The following is a 15235-nucleotide window of genomic DNA, read 5'->3' on the forward strand; positions in this document are numbered from 1 at the left end:
CGAGTGGTGGCCGGCTAAAAATGGCATCAGGCCACTGAAGGAGTTTGGACTTTATTAGTCACCTTCTCCAGTTTGTAATGAGATTGAGAACCATTTAAGGGAAGTCTGCTGCTGCTGTGATGGAGGGAACGGCCTAACAGTCCTGCTGAGCGTCGTGGAAGTGGAGAGAAGAACCAAACACAGAGATCACCGAGAGAAAAGCATCTGACTCGTCCCTCAGTGAAATCACACAGAAACAGTGTGAAAACTCCTCATGTCGTCCAATAGAGACTCTGTTCTCTGTAACAAGGGACCATAGCTCAGAAAACAAGACAACAAAACAAAACACAGACTGATAGAAACTGTAAAAAGCAGAATAACCAAAGAAAAGTTCCTCTCATGTGTTTGGGTGGTTTCTATCTTTATCTGATCAGGAGGTCTGCTCATTAATGATGAAAAATCAGCTCCTTATATCTGATTGTCAACGTCCCTCTGTTTTTATTCTCTCACTATAATAACGATGTGGCTGTTGGCATCTTGGTTATTTGAAGCCAGAAGAAAACTTTAAAAAATTCATGTTGGTTGAAGGTATGAAGATAAAAACAATGAAAAATGATATCAGCATTATATAAGTAATAAAAAAACGACAGAATTACTGAATATACATTTTTAAAATGGAGCTTTATCTTTTCAAGCACTGAATTTGATCAAACTGATAATTTAGCAAACACAAGGTCACGTAGATCAGCTGCAGACGACTCTTCACCTTCAGCTTCCTCACCGTGAGCTCAGGAAGAGGAAGGAATCTGCAAATGAAAAGCCAACAAAGCTTTTTCTTTATCCAAACGCACCTCTGACCTGCTGCCAGCCGCTCCACAGCACGCTGTCCTCCGAAATGAATTCTGGCTCTCTATTATAATAAAGTTAAAAATAAATGGCCAAAAAAATAACATTTAAAATAGCTTTTTGTTCTCTGATATTTAAGTAAGAAAACAGAGCATGAACATGAACAGAGTATATAAACATGTATGAAACCACAGAGACATTATCCATCCATAATATATGATTGTGAAGTAAACGAGAATAATGTAGCTGGTGTGTAGTTAGTGCCTGAACAACAGGCAGATGTGCTTCTGAATGTTTTTCAGACCTGTCTGCCGGAGCGTTCAGCTCTTCCTCTTAATTACGACGCATCAGGCCGCCGAGCTGTAGCCACCGGCAGGAAGTCAGGGGACGTGAGGTCACATGTGGAATGATTACGACCGAACAAAATAAATAATTAAAGCTGGTGCTTCTGGCTCTGCAGCCTCTTCCTCTGTGACACTAATGAAAGCTCCACCATTACAGAACGAGTAGGAACGGAGCTGCTTATTTGTGGGACAACAGAATTCATGAACCACAAGTTTGTATGTTTTTGTCGCCTTCGGGCTGCGTCTCTTTTTCTGCTCCTGTGTAATATTCTAATGATTCAAAACTCTTTGTTTCCATGCCGCTGTTGTCGTGTTAATGAGGCTGCTGGTGCACGAGAATGTAAAGAAAGAGCGATAATATAGCAAAAACACGAAAGTGGAAAATGTACGTTTGCTCAGTCAGCACAGAGCCGGCGATGCCCATTAAGGACTGACGCTCACTTACAATAAATCGTGTTCCATTTGTGGCATGCAGGCAGAGAAAGAGGCCTCCGCTGGCTGAAAACGCCGTCAGCTGGTGACAACAAACAAGGCCGGCACTGCAGCATCGAGTGTCCGATACGTCACACACTACTATTTTGGACCCACCCGCTCCGAGACACTGGAGCCGGTTTTAATTGTGTCCCGAGGTCGATTTATTTACAGCATTAAAAAAACATTAGACTCTCAGGACGTGACACAAAGAAGAGAGCAAACAGCGCGAATGAAATGTTACTTCATATTATATCAGAGGTGACGGGGGACATGACTCTGAGGCTCCAGGTCCTCATTATTCATCTTCTGTTTTTCTCAGATTACTGAGGGAGATCTCTCCGTCTGAGTTTAATGCCTTTGGTTAAAATACAGTAGAACACTCAAAATCAGCAGCAGCAGATACGGAATTCACTAATTCCCCTCCAGTTTGATCGTGTTTGCTTTTCCCACCTTTTCTCTCTGCGTTCCCTAAAGAGCACTCAGAGATGATGAGGAGGATGAATGCGGTCTGTTCTTCCCACAGGAGCATCCGCTGCCTGAGGAACATCATCCACTGGAACCTCATCACAGCCTTCATCCTGAGGAACGCCACCTGGTTCATCGTCCAGCTGACCATGAGCCCCGAGGTGCACGAGAGCAACGTGGTGCGTTTCAGATAAAACCCTGTCAACACAGCCCATGGATGAAAAATAACTCCATACGCACATTGACACAGTAAACCTGCTGGAAACTTGAAAAATAAAGCGTCCAAGTTGATGTTTTCAAATTTCTCAGAAACAATCAAAAATCTAAAAATGTGACTGAAAAGTTAAAAAATCAGAAAATCTTTGATCGACCAAGCGGTTAAATTCTCCATTTTTCAGAAAGCAGCAGAAGTAAATCAGCTCATGGTGAAAAGTTTCTTTAGTTTTAGAAACCTGACTGTTGAATTTAGCAGACTGTGAAGTTTTTCCTCGATGATCAATCCACTTCAGAGAGTCTGACGATGAGCGTTTTGTGCTTCAGGTGCTAAATTCATCAGAGACAGACTGACGTGTTTTTCAGACACCAACAGCTTCACATTCTGGGAAAAGTGCCATAAAAACATTTCCTTAAATCTCCTTATATGGTTCAACTCCTTTGGTGGAAGAAGAATAAATGAGCAAATTCACAAAAATATCTTTAAAATGAACAGTAAGGAAGAGCTTTGAATTAGTGACGTACAGTTTTGAAACTGGCTTCGTCTTTGTTTGGTCTTTTATTTTGAACATTAAACGTGATTTATTTAATGTTGGGCTGATGTTTTTGTAGATTTGGTGTCGCCTCGTCACCGCCTCTTTCAACTATTTCCATTCCACCAACTTCTTCTGGATGTTTGGTGAAGGCTGCTACCTCCACACCGCCATCGTCCTGACCTACTCCACCGACAAGCTGCGCAAGTGGATGTTCATCTGCATCGGATGGTGTACGTACATGTTTCTTCGCTCAGCTTAGCACGAAGACCAGAAATCACCTACTAGCATCTCCACAGAGCATGAATGAATAAAATGTATAACCCAAATTATAAATAAGGTGGTTATAACCTCTAATTAATGACTAACTGCAGACAGTATAATGGTACAAAAGCTTACTAACTCAGGTCGGATCGAGTCTGCAGCTTTATGTTATTGAGGAGTTAGACATTCATTTTGACTGGATTACCAGCCCCGCAGCCCAGAGACCTCCAGGGGCCCCAAAGTTAATTACAATCAGATATCAATCACACATTTCTGCTGAGTCGGATCCTCCATCCTGCCTTGTAGAGTGCAGTGGACAGGGACCTGTGGCTCCTCCAGAAGGAGGCGGCTCTCTGAGTTCCAGTTTTGTGTTTGTGGTGGAGTGCTTCAGATGATAATCCTGGAGGATTTGTTGACGAGCTGTTACGGATGAGGTGAGTGTTCTCTCTCTGGGGGGTGTCTGAGGACAAACTGAGGCGGCTGGCTTTGTTTTGGTGCTGTGGTCAGTGCTGATGTTCAGTTGAGGCAGCTGCCAGAGAATTCAAACGAGTCAGTGATTATTAACGGCTCCTCCTGCGATGTCTGTGGAGCGGAAATGAATAATGAGTTCTAGTGTTTTTGAAGTGTTAAGCTGAAAGTTGTTGACTGCGCAGATGCTCCAATTGCAGTTGTGTTCACTGGGGGGCTGCAGTCAGGCGGTGGCGTGCCGTGGGGGGGCGGGGGGACTGCTGCAGCAGTCAGAACGATTTCATCGTGCTGAAGGTCGAGCTGGAGTCAATGAAGAGGAAGAGGCCGAAGGTGAGTCCAGTGACTGATGGGGGGGCTGTCGGCCAACTCCTCAACTGTAGACTCTACATTCAAGTCTTCAGCACAACATGATGCTCCATTTAGAGGGAAACAGACCAGGAAGGAGGGGAGGGGTTAGGGGGTGGGGCTACTGTGTGACTGACAGAATGGACCACCCAATCAGGAGAGAGCAGAGAACAGGTCAGATCCACCTTCTCCTCCAAATATGATTTATTTTAGTTTGAAAAACCAAGATGGCAGAAACTTGAAGCACAAAGTCACTGCAGGCCGAAGACAAGTTGGAACGTCTTCCTGGGACGTTGACCCGACCACAAGCTCTTTTTCCAGTCAAACTGTTTTCTTTTTTCTTTTGGCAGAGAGATTCCCACAAAATAAAGACCAAAGGTTGTTTGAGTTAATGGTGCATAACTGATTTATTTAATCTTTATATCTTTAATTGAAGCCATTAATTACAGCTTTTAGCTGATTTATAAAACGGAGTGCGGTTTCCTTTGTTTCCTCCACCCGCTTGGAAAGAAAGCTAATTGGTTTCACTTCATGTGATAAGAAGAAACTGAAGGTCAGAATCAGTTTTTCCTGAGCTTGATGGAGATTCCAGGATTCGGTGTGGCAGCTGGGAAACGTATTGGTGCAAAGTTCACTCACACTCACTTTCACACTGTTGAGATTTGGTGTATTGTGCCAGCTGGATTACATTTGCCCCGGGGCAGCATGAAGCCTCTGTGTGAAGAGGAGATGGCAGAACCTTTCAGGGCAGCTGTGAAAAAATAAATATAATCACATTTTATTTGCTTCGCTTCGTTTTGTATCTCCAGCTCCGAGAGGTGAAATATTACGAAGGAAGGCAGGTTTGGGAAATGGATGAAAACAAGGAGAACAGCGCCATTTTTCACATAATCTCCGCCCGTGGGCGAGTAGATCTGCTACAGTAATGTTTAACACCACGCTGATGAAGTGGAAAGTTCCCAGAGTTGTGTGTCAGTGTGACGTCCTCGCTCCCCAGATGTGAGTAAGTCACTAAAAGATGAAGTCGCTTTGCGTTATCATCAAGCAGAGTCCAGCTTTTATTCATTCACAGAGACGGTGACAAGTCCTTGCTTGTGTTTGTGGATCACAACACAAAGCAACAATCTCTCCCGACAGAGCTTGGCAGGCGCTGCTGCCACGCCGACAAACCGAAAGACAAGGATTTCATCTTGCCGCTGAAATCCCTTGAATGATATGTGATCGGAATAGCAGAGAGACGAAAGGAGATTCTGTCACTTTCATCTTTTTCTTTTTGTGCTTTCTTCGCAGGCATTCCTTTCCCCATTATTGTGGCGTGGGCCATCGGGAAACTCTACTACGATAATGAGAAGTGAGACTCTTTTTTTTGTTTTTTTCAGGCTGATAATTAAAGGACAAAATCACACTGCGTCACATCGAGGAGATGAATGTCTAATAATAAACCTGCTGTAATTACATTTGCATTGGACCATATTCTTGATTCCACATTATCCCACCGAGACTTCCCACTTTGACTTGATTGATTTTAAGTTGTCTCCTTTTTGCCTGGTGGGTGAAAATCGATTCAGCAATTCTTTTGGGGGGGAAAAAACAACTTTTTTTATTAAATCTATTTGTTTGTAATTGGCGTTATTAACACAGGACACTGATGACGTTTGTTTTTCTGATTGTCAGAAAATCCAATGAAGACAATAAAACAAATCGAATTGAAGTTGATGTTCCAGAGAACAACAGAGCTCCACAGTTTCCTCAACTAACACAATGAACACACACACACACACACCGTTGCTGTGAATACTCACCAAGCAACAAAACATGCAGCTAAAAATATAACAAGCCAAACAAATGTAAGTAAAATATGTTGTGTGCAATTTGAAATGTGGCGTCATTTAATTTTTACATTTCCAGAATAAGATCCTGTCTTCTCCAACACAACAATAGAAACACAATAATAAAACAATAAAATTATAATAATTGGGTTTTTCTTTTTGTGATGCATTACATAAACCAAACACAGTTCTGATTTCTAACACTTCAAAAACAAAAACATTTTCTGTGTGAGTCCTTAACAACAACAACAGTAATAATAAGAATAACTTAATTGTGACTGTGGAGGCCTTTCTCACCTCTGGGCAGAAAAATCCACAACACTATAATTTAGATTTGTAGAACTGACTGACTGGAAGACGTGTTCAAACCCCCGAGCATCAAAGTGGGAGCTGCCTGCCGACGTCCGCAGGCTGAGAAACGGCGAGTGACAGCAGAAACACATCTGCCTGTTCGGATTCAGCTGACAGCTTCTTTTTTTTTCAGGTGCTGGTTCGGGAAGCGAGCCGGCGTGTACACAGACTACATCTACCAAGGTCCCATGATCCTCGTTTTAGTGGTAAGGACCTTTTTTCCCCTCTTTTCTTTGGTGCTGCTGAAGCAATTAGTCTTCATTATGCCTGTAAGACGGCTGGCAGGCGCGAAATGTTGGAAACCTCAGCACATTCTTCATGTGAAGCAGAGACAGATGTGAGGATTAAACAAATCAGCTACTGAGTGTCACTTTAAAACTGCTGCATTCTGGAAACGTGGAGAGAAAAACGGGTAAAAACAGGATTCTGGGCTGGAAAGCTGAGACGAAAAATCCAGGGTGTTGCTTCGTGTTCGTACTTCATCAGAATGATCTCTAACTCGAGGCCATTTCCATAATACCCTGAGGGGGAAATGATGAACGCCTCCATGCGTCATCCTGAATTTGTGTATTGTCACTTTTGCGCTGCCTCTCTCACAGCTAAACTACAACATGTCGAGCTGGACGTCAGCCTTTTCTGTGCACCCAGACCACAGCTGTGTTGTCTGGACTCCTCAGACTCTCAGGACTTGACCCGGGGACTCATTTTGCTGTACAGTCTTTAGTAATCTCTCTGCAGGCGCTGCCTCCTGGCTCAACTCTTACCTACGAACTCTGACCACCACCGCCTGCTGGAACTCAATTTGGCGGCGGGTGACTCCTCCCCCACTGGGTCCCCAGCGGTGAACTGACCTTCCCATCCCCGTCAGAAACAGCACATTCCCTCGTCCTCTGTGATTCTGTCACTCTCCCCCTTCAGCTCACATCTGCCTCCTTTAATATCGGCCTTCACTTTGTCTGAAGATTCCTCCTCTCAGGCTTTTATCTTTTCACTTGCTGCTGCAGGGTCATCGCGGGGTCACCAGCATGTTGGTGCATTTTCAGATGGGCTGATGCAGCAGCTCTGACTTCTAAACACAGGATGTTACTGGAACAGTTGTCATCAGCACCGAGACCAGCAGGATGGACAGTTCTTGAAAGCCTGCCATACATATGCTCAGGCCAAGGTCATGTAATCTGGCACTGGAGAGGATTCCTGCTGCTATTTCTGTTCCCAAACTGCAGCGTTCACACATCAGGCCTCCGTCATAATTTGGAAAATAAACTGAAGGAGCGCTTCAGATAGTCAAAACAGCTTCAGTCATTGCAGCGTCCTCCAGCCGCCATTTTATGACCTCCTGACCCCCCTCTGCAGAAGGAGGCAAATTATATATTCAATGTTCCGTTGTTTTGTTAGCAATAAAAAAAGTTATACAAAATGACAGCTGGGAGGACAAAATCTGAAGCATAAAAGAAACAGAAAGGAAAATGCTGTTAGCACGTAGCATGTAGCATAAATCAGGTCAGTCTAATGTCTTTATAACCATAAATGCTAACGTTAGCACCTTTGGTCCGGTCCCCCGGCCCGACTTTGGCCCACATGTTCCCACATCTGGGCCGATTCTGGTTGGTCGCCAGGAAGCTTCTCTGTGTGAAGCAGATTTGGCCCGGAGGTGGGAGCTGCAACTGAGACTGTGCTGGATCTGGGCTGGGCTCGGACCCACAAATCAGGACTGTGTCGACACCAGAAGAAAGAAAACGTGTGAGATGATTGGCCAGGATCTTTTTGTCTCCCTGGCACATCTCCTGCTCTCTAATTGGCTGCAGCCTGAGCTAGCATTAGCGTTACTAGCTGCCTCCTATCTGTGGAGCTCCGTGCGTTATGTTAGCCAGTCAGTGCAGACAGATGTCTGTCAACATGTGGAGATGGACTTCAGAAACAAACCGAAGAAGGAGGTGCCACTTCTTCCCTGAATACTGGAAATCCGGAAATGGCACCAACTAAATAAGGAACAGTTGTATTCATGTTGATAACATTTCTGTTTATCTTTGTGTTCAGCAGATGTGCTCGCCTGGTCACTTTTGGTGCTCCCTCTCTTTGTTAATGTGTTTTATTTTCCAACAGATCAATTTCATTTTCCTCTTCAACATCGTGAGGATCCTGATGACCAAACTGCGAGCCTCGACCACCTCGGAGACGATCCAGTACAGGTAGGTCTACTGAGGGAGACTCTGCAGACGCTCACCTGATTTGGGGAGTGTGGTGAGTGCTTTTACTCCCAGAGCCCGGAGATGTCGGTCTGATCGCTGCTCTGCTGTTGTGCAGGAAAGCTGTGAAGGCGACGCTGGTTCTCCTCCCTCTCCTGGGAATCACTTACATGCTGTTCTTCGTGAACCCAGGAGAGGACGAGATCTCTCAGATCGTCTTCATATACTTCAACTCATTTCTGGAATCATTCCAGGTGAGCTTCATCTCCCGAAGACGGGAACAAACAGGACGTTTGTGTGTGAGAGAGAGACTCTGAGTGGGCATCAACATAAGTGTGTTTCTCTGCAGGGATGATTGAATGAGTGTGTGATAAGCTGCTGTGCGATTAAAACCGAATCAGGCCGTCCATGTTTTCAGTGGCCTCCTTTCTGAGGATGTTTTGTCCTGTTCTTTATCTCCCTCCTCCTCTCACAGGGCTTCTTTGTGTCCGTGTTTTACTGCTTCCTAAACAGCGAGGTAAGCAAATTCACATCCACATATTGATCTAATATTTTGCTCTGGTTCTGGCTCTTATTTATGCCCCCCCCGCACCCCTCCATCCTTGGGCATTTCCACTCTCCCTTTTTGGTGGCTCTTGCTGTGCAAGAGAGCTGAGTGATAAAACCCCCGAGCATTTATATTTAGGGCACAATTAAGACTTGTCATGTACCGACATAAGTGACATCACGCTCTACACTTTATGACAGTGTCAACACTAATTTGGTTTCATGGGGAAATCGGGATGAACCCGCTCAGAATAGCACAGAGATGTGCATGCATGCAGAAATGCTCCTCCGTTATTCATATTAGTGTTAATAATAATAATAATAATAATCATCATCATCATCATCATCATAGTGCGGAATAGCTCTTTTGGGTAATTCATGTTTTGTATTTACAATCAGCATCAAAATTCACCTTAGGGCGCATTCAGAAAGTAATCAGACCCTCGTTATGCTAAAATGAAAAGGTTCAGGCTCTTCAGTCTGCTTTTCTGTAAAACCATTTTGATCTCTGATCTTCTGATTGTATTTGGCCTTCAAACTTTATACCGTGGTGAAGTTAATCAGTGAAGATGATCCCTCTGAACTGAACCTGGATCAGCATGAGAAACTGTTGATTTATTGGCCTGTATTCATCCAAAAATGTTAAAGTCCAACTGGCCTCTTCTCAGGAAACCAAGTGATGCTGAAATCAGAACCCATCATCGTCCCTTGGGTGTGTTCTGCAGACTTTCAAACATAAAGTTCTGACAGTTCAGATCTGAGCAGAACCCCGAGCAGCTTCCTGCAGCGCTCAGACAGTCTTACATATGACAACGGCTGTAAAAAGAGATAAAAAAGAGAAGTTCCCATAAGCACAGCTACGACGAAACCGACCAATCGGGAGGAAGCTGCTGGCTGGGGAAGTCATCACGAAGGCAGATAAGCTGCTTCCTCGTCCCTCGTGGCTGGAAGCTGTGGAAATACATAGATTTTTAGGTTTAATGTTGGTGTTGGCCTCTTTCAGAGTGTTTGCTAAACGAGCCACCCCATCATGTTCTCCGACGCGCCAATCGATTTCATGTTGAACTCCTAATAGAGCCATCTGAGCCAGGCAGGAGAAATACATATAATGGGATTATCACTTGACCTTTCCAGCGATAATCAAGACAACCTGCTGGTTTGTCGGATGAATCCTAATCTGATGGTCAGTGGAAACACCCCCACCCCTCAGAGCTCGGACATCATGTCACAGTAATCATCACATTAGCAGAGATTCCTGGAGAAGCATGTGAATGTGATATCAGCTGACTGATGCCGGATGATGAGTGGATATCTCATCATCATGAGGCGCTGCAGCTCACAGAGGATATCGATTCAGTGTTTTGTTACCGACTGGGAGTCACACAGAAGAAGGGGGGAGGAAAGAGGTCGGATGAGCAGAGAACTTTGTTGGTCACATTCAAGGCGAGAGGAAAACATTTGAAGGATCAAACGACGGGGCTGCGTGCTGAAGGACAGCAGCCAAACATGAAGCTGCTTTACATGCTGATGAACTGAGCTGTGAAATATTACACTGTTTGGATGTTTTATTTGGATCATGGCTTCAGATTAAAGCTCTTCCTTTGAAGGAAAAGAGGAAGTGGGACACATGGGACGAGTGATTATAGGATGAGAGCAGAGAAACTGCTTTAATCAACATTAACATGATGTTGTTATTGTTTATTCTGTTTATAAAATGCATTAAATTATTGAATTGCAGCTATAAATTCAGTTTTACCTTGAATGAGGTTGTTTTATACAGAAAAGCATAGTGAACAAATAGAAAGCATGACATTCATTTAAAAGTTGAAGTTGTTTTGAGTCAGATCATCATTATTTTGTATATCTTTTTAATATTGTATTTATTATAATTATTGGAATGTTTTAAATTTTAATTTGTTAAATTGGTTCTAATCTACTCAGGTCCTGACTAAACTTATACAAAGAGGAAATATCTTATGAAATCAGAATGTCTCGGTATATCTGGTCAGTGTGAACGAATGGCAGCTGCCGCAGTTTGACAGAGACCTGATGTTTCCTGTTTCCTGTTTCAGGTGCGCTCGGCTGTGAGGAAGCGTTTCCACCGATGGCAGGAGCAGCACTCGATCCGAGCCCGGATGACCCAGGCCATGTCCATCCCCACCTCACCTTCACGGGTCAGTTTTCACAGCATCAAGCAGTCCACGTCTCTATGAGGGCAGACACCAGCTCCGTCCTCCACATGAACGCAGCCTCAGCCTCCTAAACGTCCGCAGGGACATTGGAGTTGAGACTTTCAGGAGACAAATGACTAGGACGGGGACGAGGACACTGCTGACTTTATGAAACCAGAGGTTAGTGGATCAGACCACGGGCTTGGATCTGAATGTATAGCTCTCCGTATTCCTTCATGTCTGAGCGCCATGTTAAGTCCGTCTTATTTGTATTTGTGCTCGGACAGTTTTGCTGTTTTTCATTAGTGAGAACTCGGATCTGGACTGCACTGCACTGAACCGGATTCCACCCAGGCAGACACAGGACTCGCTGTTGTGGACCGGGACTAAACTATTACTTTTATTATTATTTTGGTGTCACAAACAACTGTCGGATCACGGTGTTTGTGTTGTTTTGGTGTTGTGCGATCGTCAGCTCGGTGCTGGAGGGTTCAGCACATTCCAGACGTTCTACCTGAGGGGTTTTATTCAGAATAATATCAATGCAAAGTCTGTTTAATGAGCAGACTGATGTCATCTTTCTTCTCATCAGTCATCATCATTATTTCTCACAAAGTCCTCTTCGTGTCCGTTTCACACTCTCAGTCCATGGTTGTTCTCTTTTTAGCTCCTCCTTTGGTCTCCTCCACCTCCTGAAGGAAACGGCTGGCTCTTTTGCTGCTAAATGCTCCGCCCTGTTCACCGCTCGGCTCTCCTGGATGTAAATTATCTGGAATAAAAACTCTTCAGCTGAATAAAGAGACTTACTGTCAACCAGCAAATCTGATCAGTGGCGGTGCGTTCATTGTAAATATAAATTTCTAAAGCGTCAGAAGCGCCGGGTGTGGAAACTCAATGGAGCCGTCACAAATGTAAACCAAACATGAAATAAAGAGGAAGAAGGACAAACCACCTGCTCAGCAGCTCACAGTCACATGCCCACCAGCTCGCCTCGCACATCTGCATTTCAATAGACTGCTGTTTATGTCAACTCGTATATGAGCTTCATCTTTTTGTCGCCCTAAGATCACATTTATCTGTTGTTGTTTTTTTGTTTGATGCTTGTGATAAAAAGAAAACAGATTTCCACAAACTCATCTGTTACTCATGTTGTGACCGAGCAGCCGTTTGTTTGGAGACGCTTATATTAAAGAAAACACTTCTGTTTATGTCATTTCTATTTTTTTTTTTTTTTTTAAACATCAACCAAAAGTTAAATGTCAGGAGGAATGTTGTTGTCGTTTCCACACAAGAAAAAGCATTTGGTGAAAATGATTCTGGACACTGACTTCTCCGTAGATGGTGCGGTACGTGTGGTGGCCAATCAGAGTCACAATGTAATTCACAACATTATTTATTGTTATTTATTTCCAAAATTGTTATTTTCATACTTGAATATATGTGAAGAGATAATAAATTATGTGTTGCATTTGACTGAATGAAATATTTATGTCAGGTCAGGGTTAGTTTAAAACACAACGCCTTCCATAAAGAGAACAAAAACACATGGAGCTGCTGTTGTCTCCCAAGAAAACAGACAAGAAATACACTTGGAGCATCTTGTGATCCTTTTAAGCTCTTGTGTGTTTGTGTGCGCCTCAGAGGGAAACTGGGCTGAACACGAGCTTTTAAATAAGATCTTTCTGCCCAAGTGAGCATTCACTGTTTTCTCCCATGACCACAGAGCACCAGAGTTCTTCTTGCTTTGTATCTGTGGCGCCCAAACATGGGCAGGGAGGAAGATGAAGAATTTTCCCGTAATATTACTCATGGTTCGCGACACGCGTCGGGATTCGGGGGCTGTTGGTGCCGCCGTGATGCTTCCATGCCGTCGCCCTCTAACCCTAACCCAGCTCCTTTTGCAAGTTTCTCATCTTTGGTTGAACTGCTGTTTTATCAGGAGGCCGACGGCCGTCTTCCAGTTAAACTGGTCAACTCCACTTCCTGGGTTAAATAAATATGGCTGCAGTCTTTCCCTTCATGAGTTACAGCCAGAAGTGTTTTACTGACCGTTATGATGTCGCAGTGAAGCCGGATTTTGACCTTTTGGATATAAAACGTCACCATTTAATTTTGTCCTTTAGAGTTGAATTGTGTCATGAATACTGTATGACGTCACAGTGACCTTGGCCTTTTGACCTTTGACCACTAATCACTTCCTCCGTCAGTCAGATGAATGTTTCCCTCAGAGATAATGAGAGATCACATTCACTGAGCTAAAGGGGGGTGAAAATGTTCTAAATTTAATCCTAATCCTAATCCTGATCCTGAACATGCGCCTCGTGTTTTTGGTTCCAACAGCAGAACCAGAATAACCAGTTAAACTAATTTAACCTAAAGTGAACTACTGTTGACGGTCAACATGAAAAGAAAAGCAGATTCTCTTCCGCTTGCAGTTAATAACACTTCTATTTCCATACTAATAATAATATTAATCTTTTCAAGATGCTGAGACTTTTCTGACAAAATACGTTAATGCAAAAAATCTAATCAACAAGTAAATGATGACACATTCACAAAGATTATACTTTCAAATGAGTTTCACCTTCAGCAGCGATCTGGAACAAATATTAATAATGAAATATTTCATCAATGTGCTGCTGTACATAATGAGTACTAACGAGTACAGTCATGTTAATTTAAAAGTGAACAGCATCACTGACTGTCACGTCAAACTCAACAAAACTGCCCTCATTATTCTAACCAAGATCACAGAGTGCAGAAAAACACGTCATTGTGATGAAATATGATGCAAACACATTACGATTCTGATGACACCATTTCTGTCATCTGTTGTCTCACCTGCGTTACATTAAATAGATCATCGGATGGAAAAACAACGGGGCAGAAAATGTCACATCATTAAAGCAAAAGTGTATTTTAATGATCTAAAGATGACATTTCATGATAAATATACTTTAAAAGAATAGTCCAAAGGAGGTGCCCAATAATGAGACATCAGACACTATTTATATCAGGAAGATTATAAGAAATATATTTATAAGAACAATATAAAATTTGATTTTGTACTCTAAAATAGTTGTAGAAGACTTGAGTCTGTTTGCTGCTTACAGATGTTAAATAATGTTACTGAGAAACATTCAGACGGACGTCAGCTGGTCCACAGAGACGATGTCTCAGCTCCATCTAGTGGATTCTTTACTGCAGCAACATTCAGGTATTGTTGTATTTCAAATGATGGCTCTTCGTTTATGAGGCAATTTTCACACAACAGCAGGAAGAGCAGTTTCTACTTTGGCAGCAACTTACGAAGAAGAAATCCATTAAGTTTAAAAGCAACAAAGAGGAGCTTTAACGTTTAAAGAGAGATGAGCTTCCCTCCAGCTGGACTGAAGGAAAACTTCTCTAAACATGAAGGCCACCTCTGCTAAAAACACACGATGAGGACGAAGATGATGAGCACAGAGGGCAGAAGAGAGAAATCCAGGAGGGAAACGGGACAGACGGAAATGGTCTTGAAGATTTCTCCGAATAAAGCTGATCAATGATGCAGCGAACACAAATCCAGAAGACAACAGACATGTTATTATCACACAGCAGAGACAAAGACACAATTGTTCCCTCCACACCAGTTTGTGTAGTAAATATAAACCAACCTGAGTTGTCGTGTAGCTTCATCCTTCAAAGGTAAGAACAAGCTGCTGTTTTCCAACGTGAGTTCAACACAACTCTAACCTGCTCTGAGAGATGTGATGTTTTGTTCTGTGTTTTTCTTGCCAGCAGCCTGGTTGTGTTGTTGCTCACCTTCACTCTTTAGTTCTCCCCAACTAAACTTCCAACGCACAAAAATCCTGCACATCTAACAGGAGGTTTGGCAGAAACAGCCAAGACGACAATGTTCCAGCTCAGTTTTACTCAATCGAGCTTTTGATCTGCAGAAAATACATTTTTCATTTTGGCCACTGGCCATTCTGAAAACAACAACAAAAAAACAAAATGTGTTTCTGTGTGAGTGTTTGTTGTTTCCTCTCATCTGGAACAGAAGAAAACAAGACCAACAAATTAAATGAGCCGCTACGCACCAGCTACTTCCCAAATTTAGATTTCTGTTAATAAAGAGTTAATAAGCTCTTCTGTTTGAAGAGTATTGAAAATGTTAGTTAATCTACTGGAAACTATTTCATATATAATTTAAGTAGAGTTTTATGAAAAAACATCAAA

The 15235-nt window shown here is 43.0% G+C and overlaps 1 protein-coding gene across 3 annotated transcripts in view; it reads left to right on the forward strand.

The window, feature by feature from the left end:
• LOC115059691 (corticotropin-releasing factor receptor 1) overlaps positions 1–12363 on the forward strand; it is a 36909-nt gene extending 24546 nt beyond the window's left edge. For 2 of the 3 annotated variants that reach the window (XM_029527321.1, XM_029527323.1), the window contains 9 exons: positions 2167–2287; positions 2934–3087; positions 5222–5282; positions 6245–6317; positions 8215–8300; positions 8416–8551; positions 8773–8814; positions 10916–11017; positions 11682–12363. In XM_029527321.1, coding sequence (XP_029383181.1) covers positions 2167–2287; positions 2934–3087; positions 5222–5282; positions 6245–6317; positions 8215–8300; positions 8416–8551; positions 8773–8814; positions 10916–11017; positions 11682–11738 — 832 coding nt within the window. In that variant the 3' untranslated portion in view covers positions 11739–12363. Of the gene's footprint in view, positions 1–2166; positions 2288–2933; positions 3088–5221; positions 5283–6244; positions 6318–8214; positions 8301–8415; positions 8552–8772; positions 8815–10915 lie in introns of all 3 variants that reach the window. The other variant, XM_029527322.1, reaches the window with a different exon arrangement.
• Positions 12364–15235: the final 2872 nt, after the last annotated feature.

This window comes from Echeneis naucrates, chromosome 19 (genome assembly GCF_900963305.1).
Source record: "Echeneis naucrates chromosome 19, fEcheNa1.1, whole genome shotgun sequence".
Classification (NCBI taxonomy): domain Eukaryota; kingdom Metazoa; phylum Chordata; class Actinopteri; order Carangiformes; family Echeneidae; genus Echeneis; species Echeneis naucrates.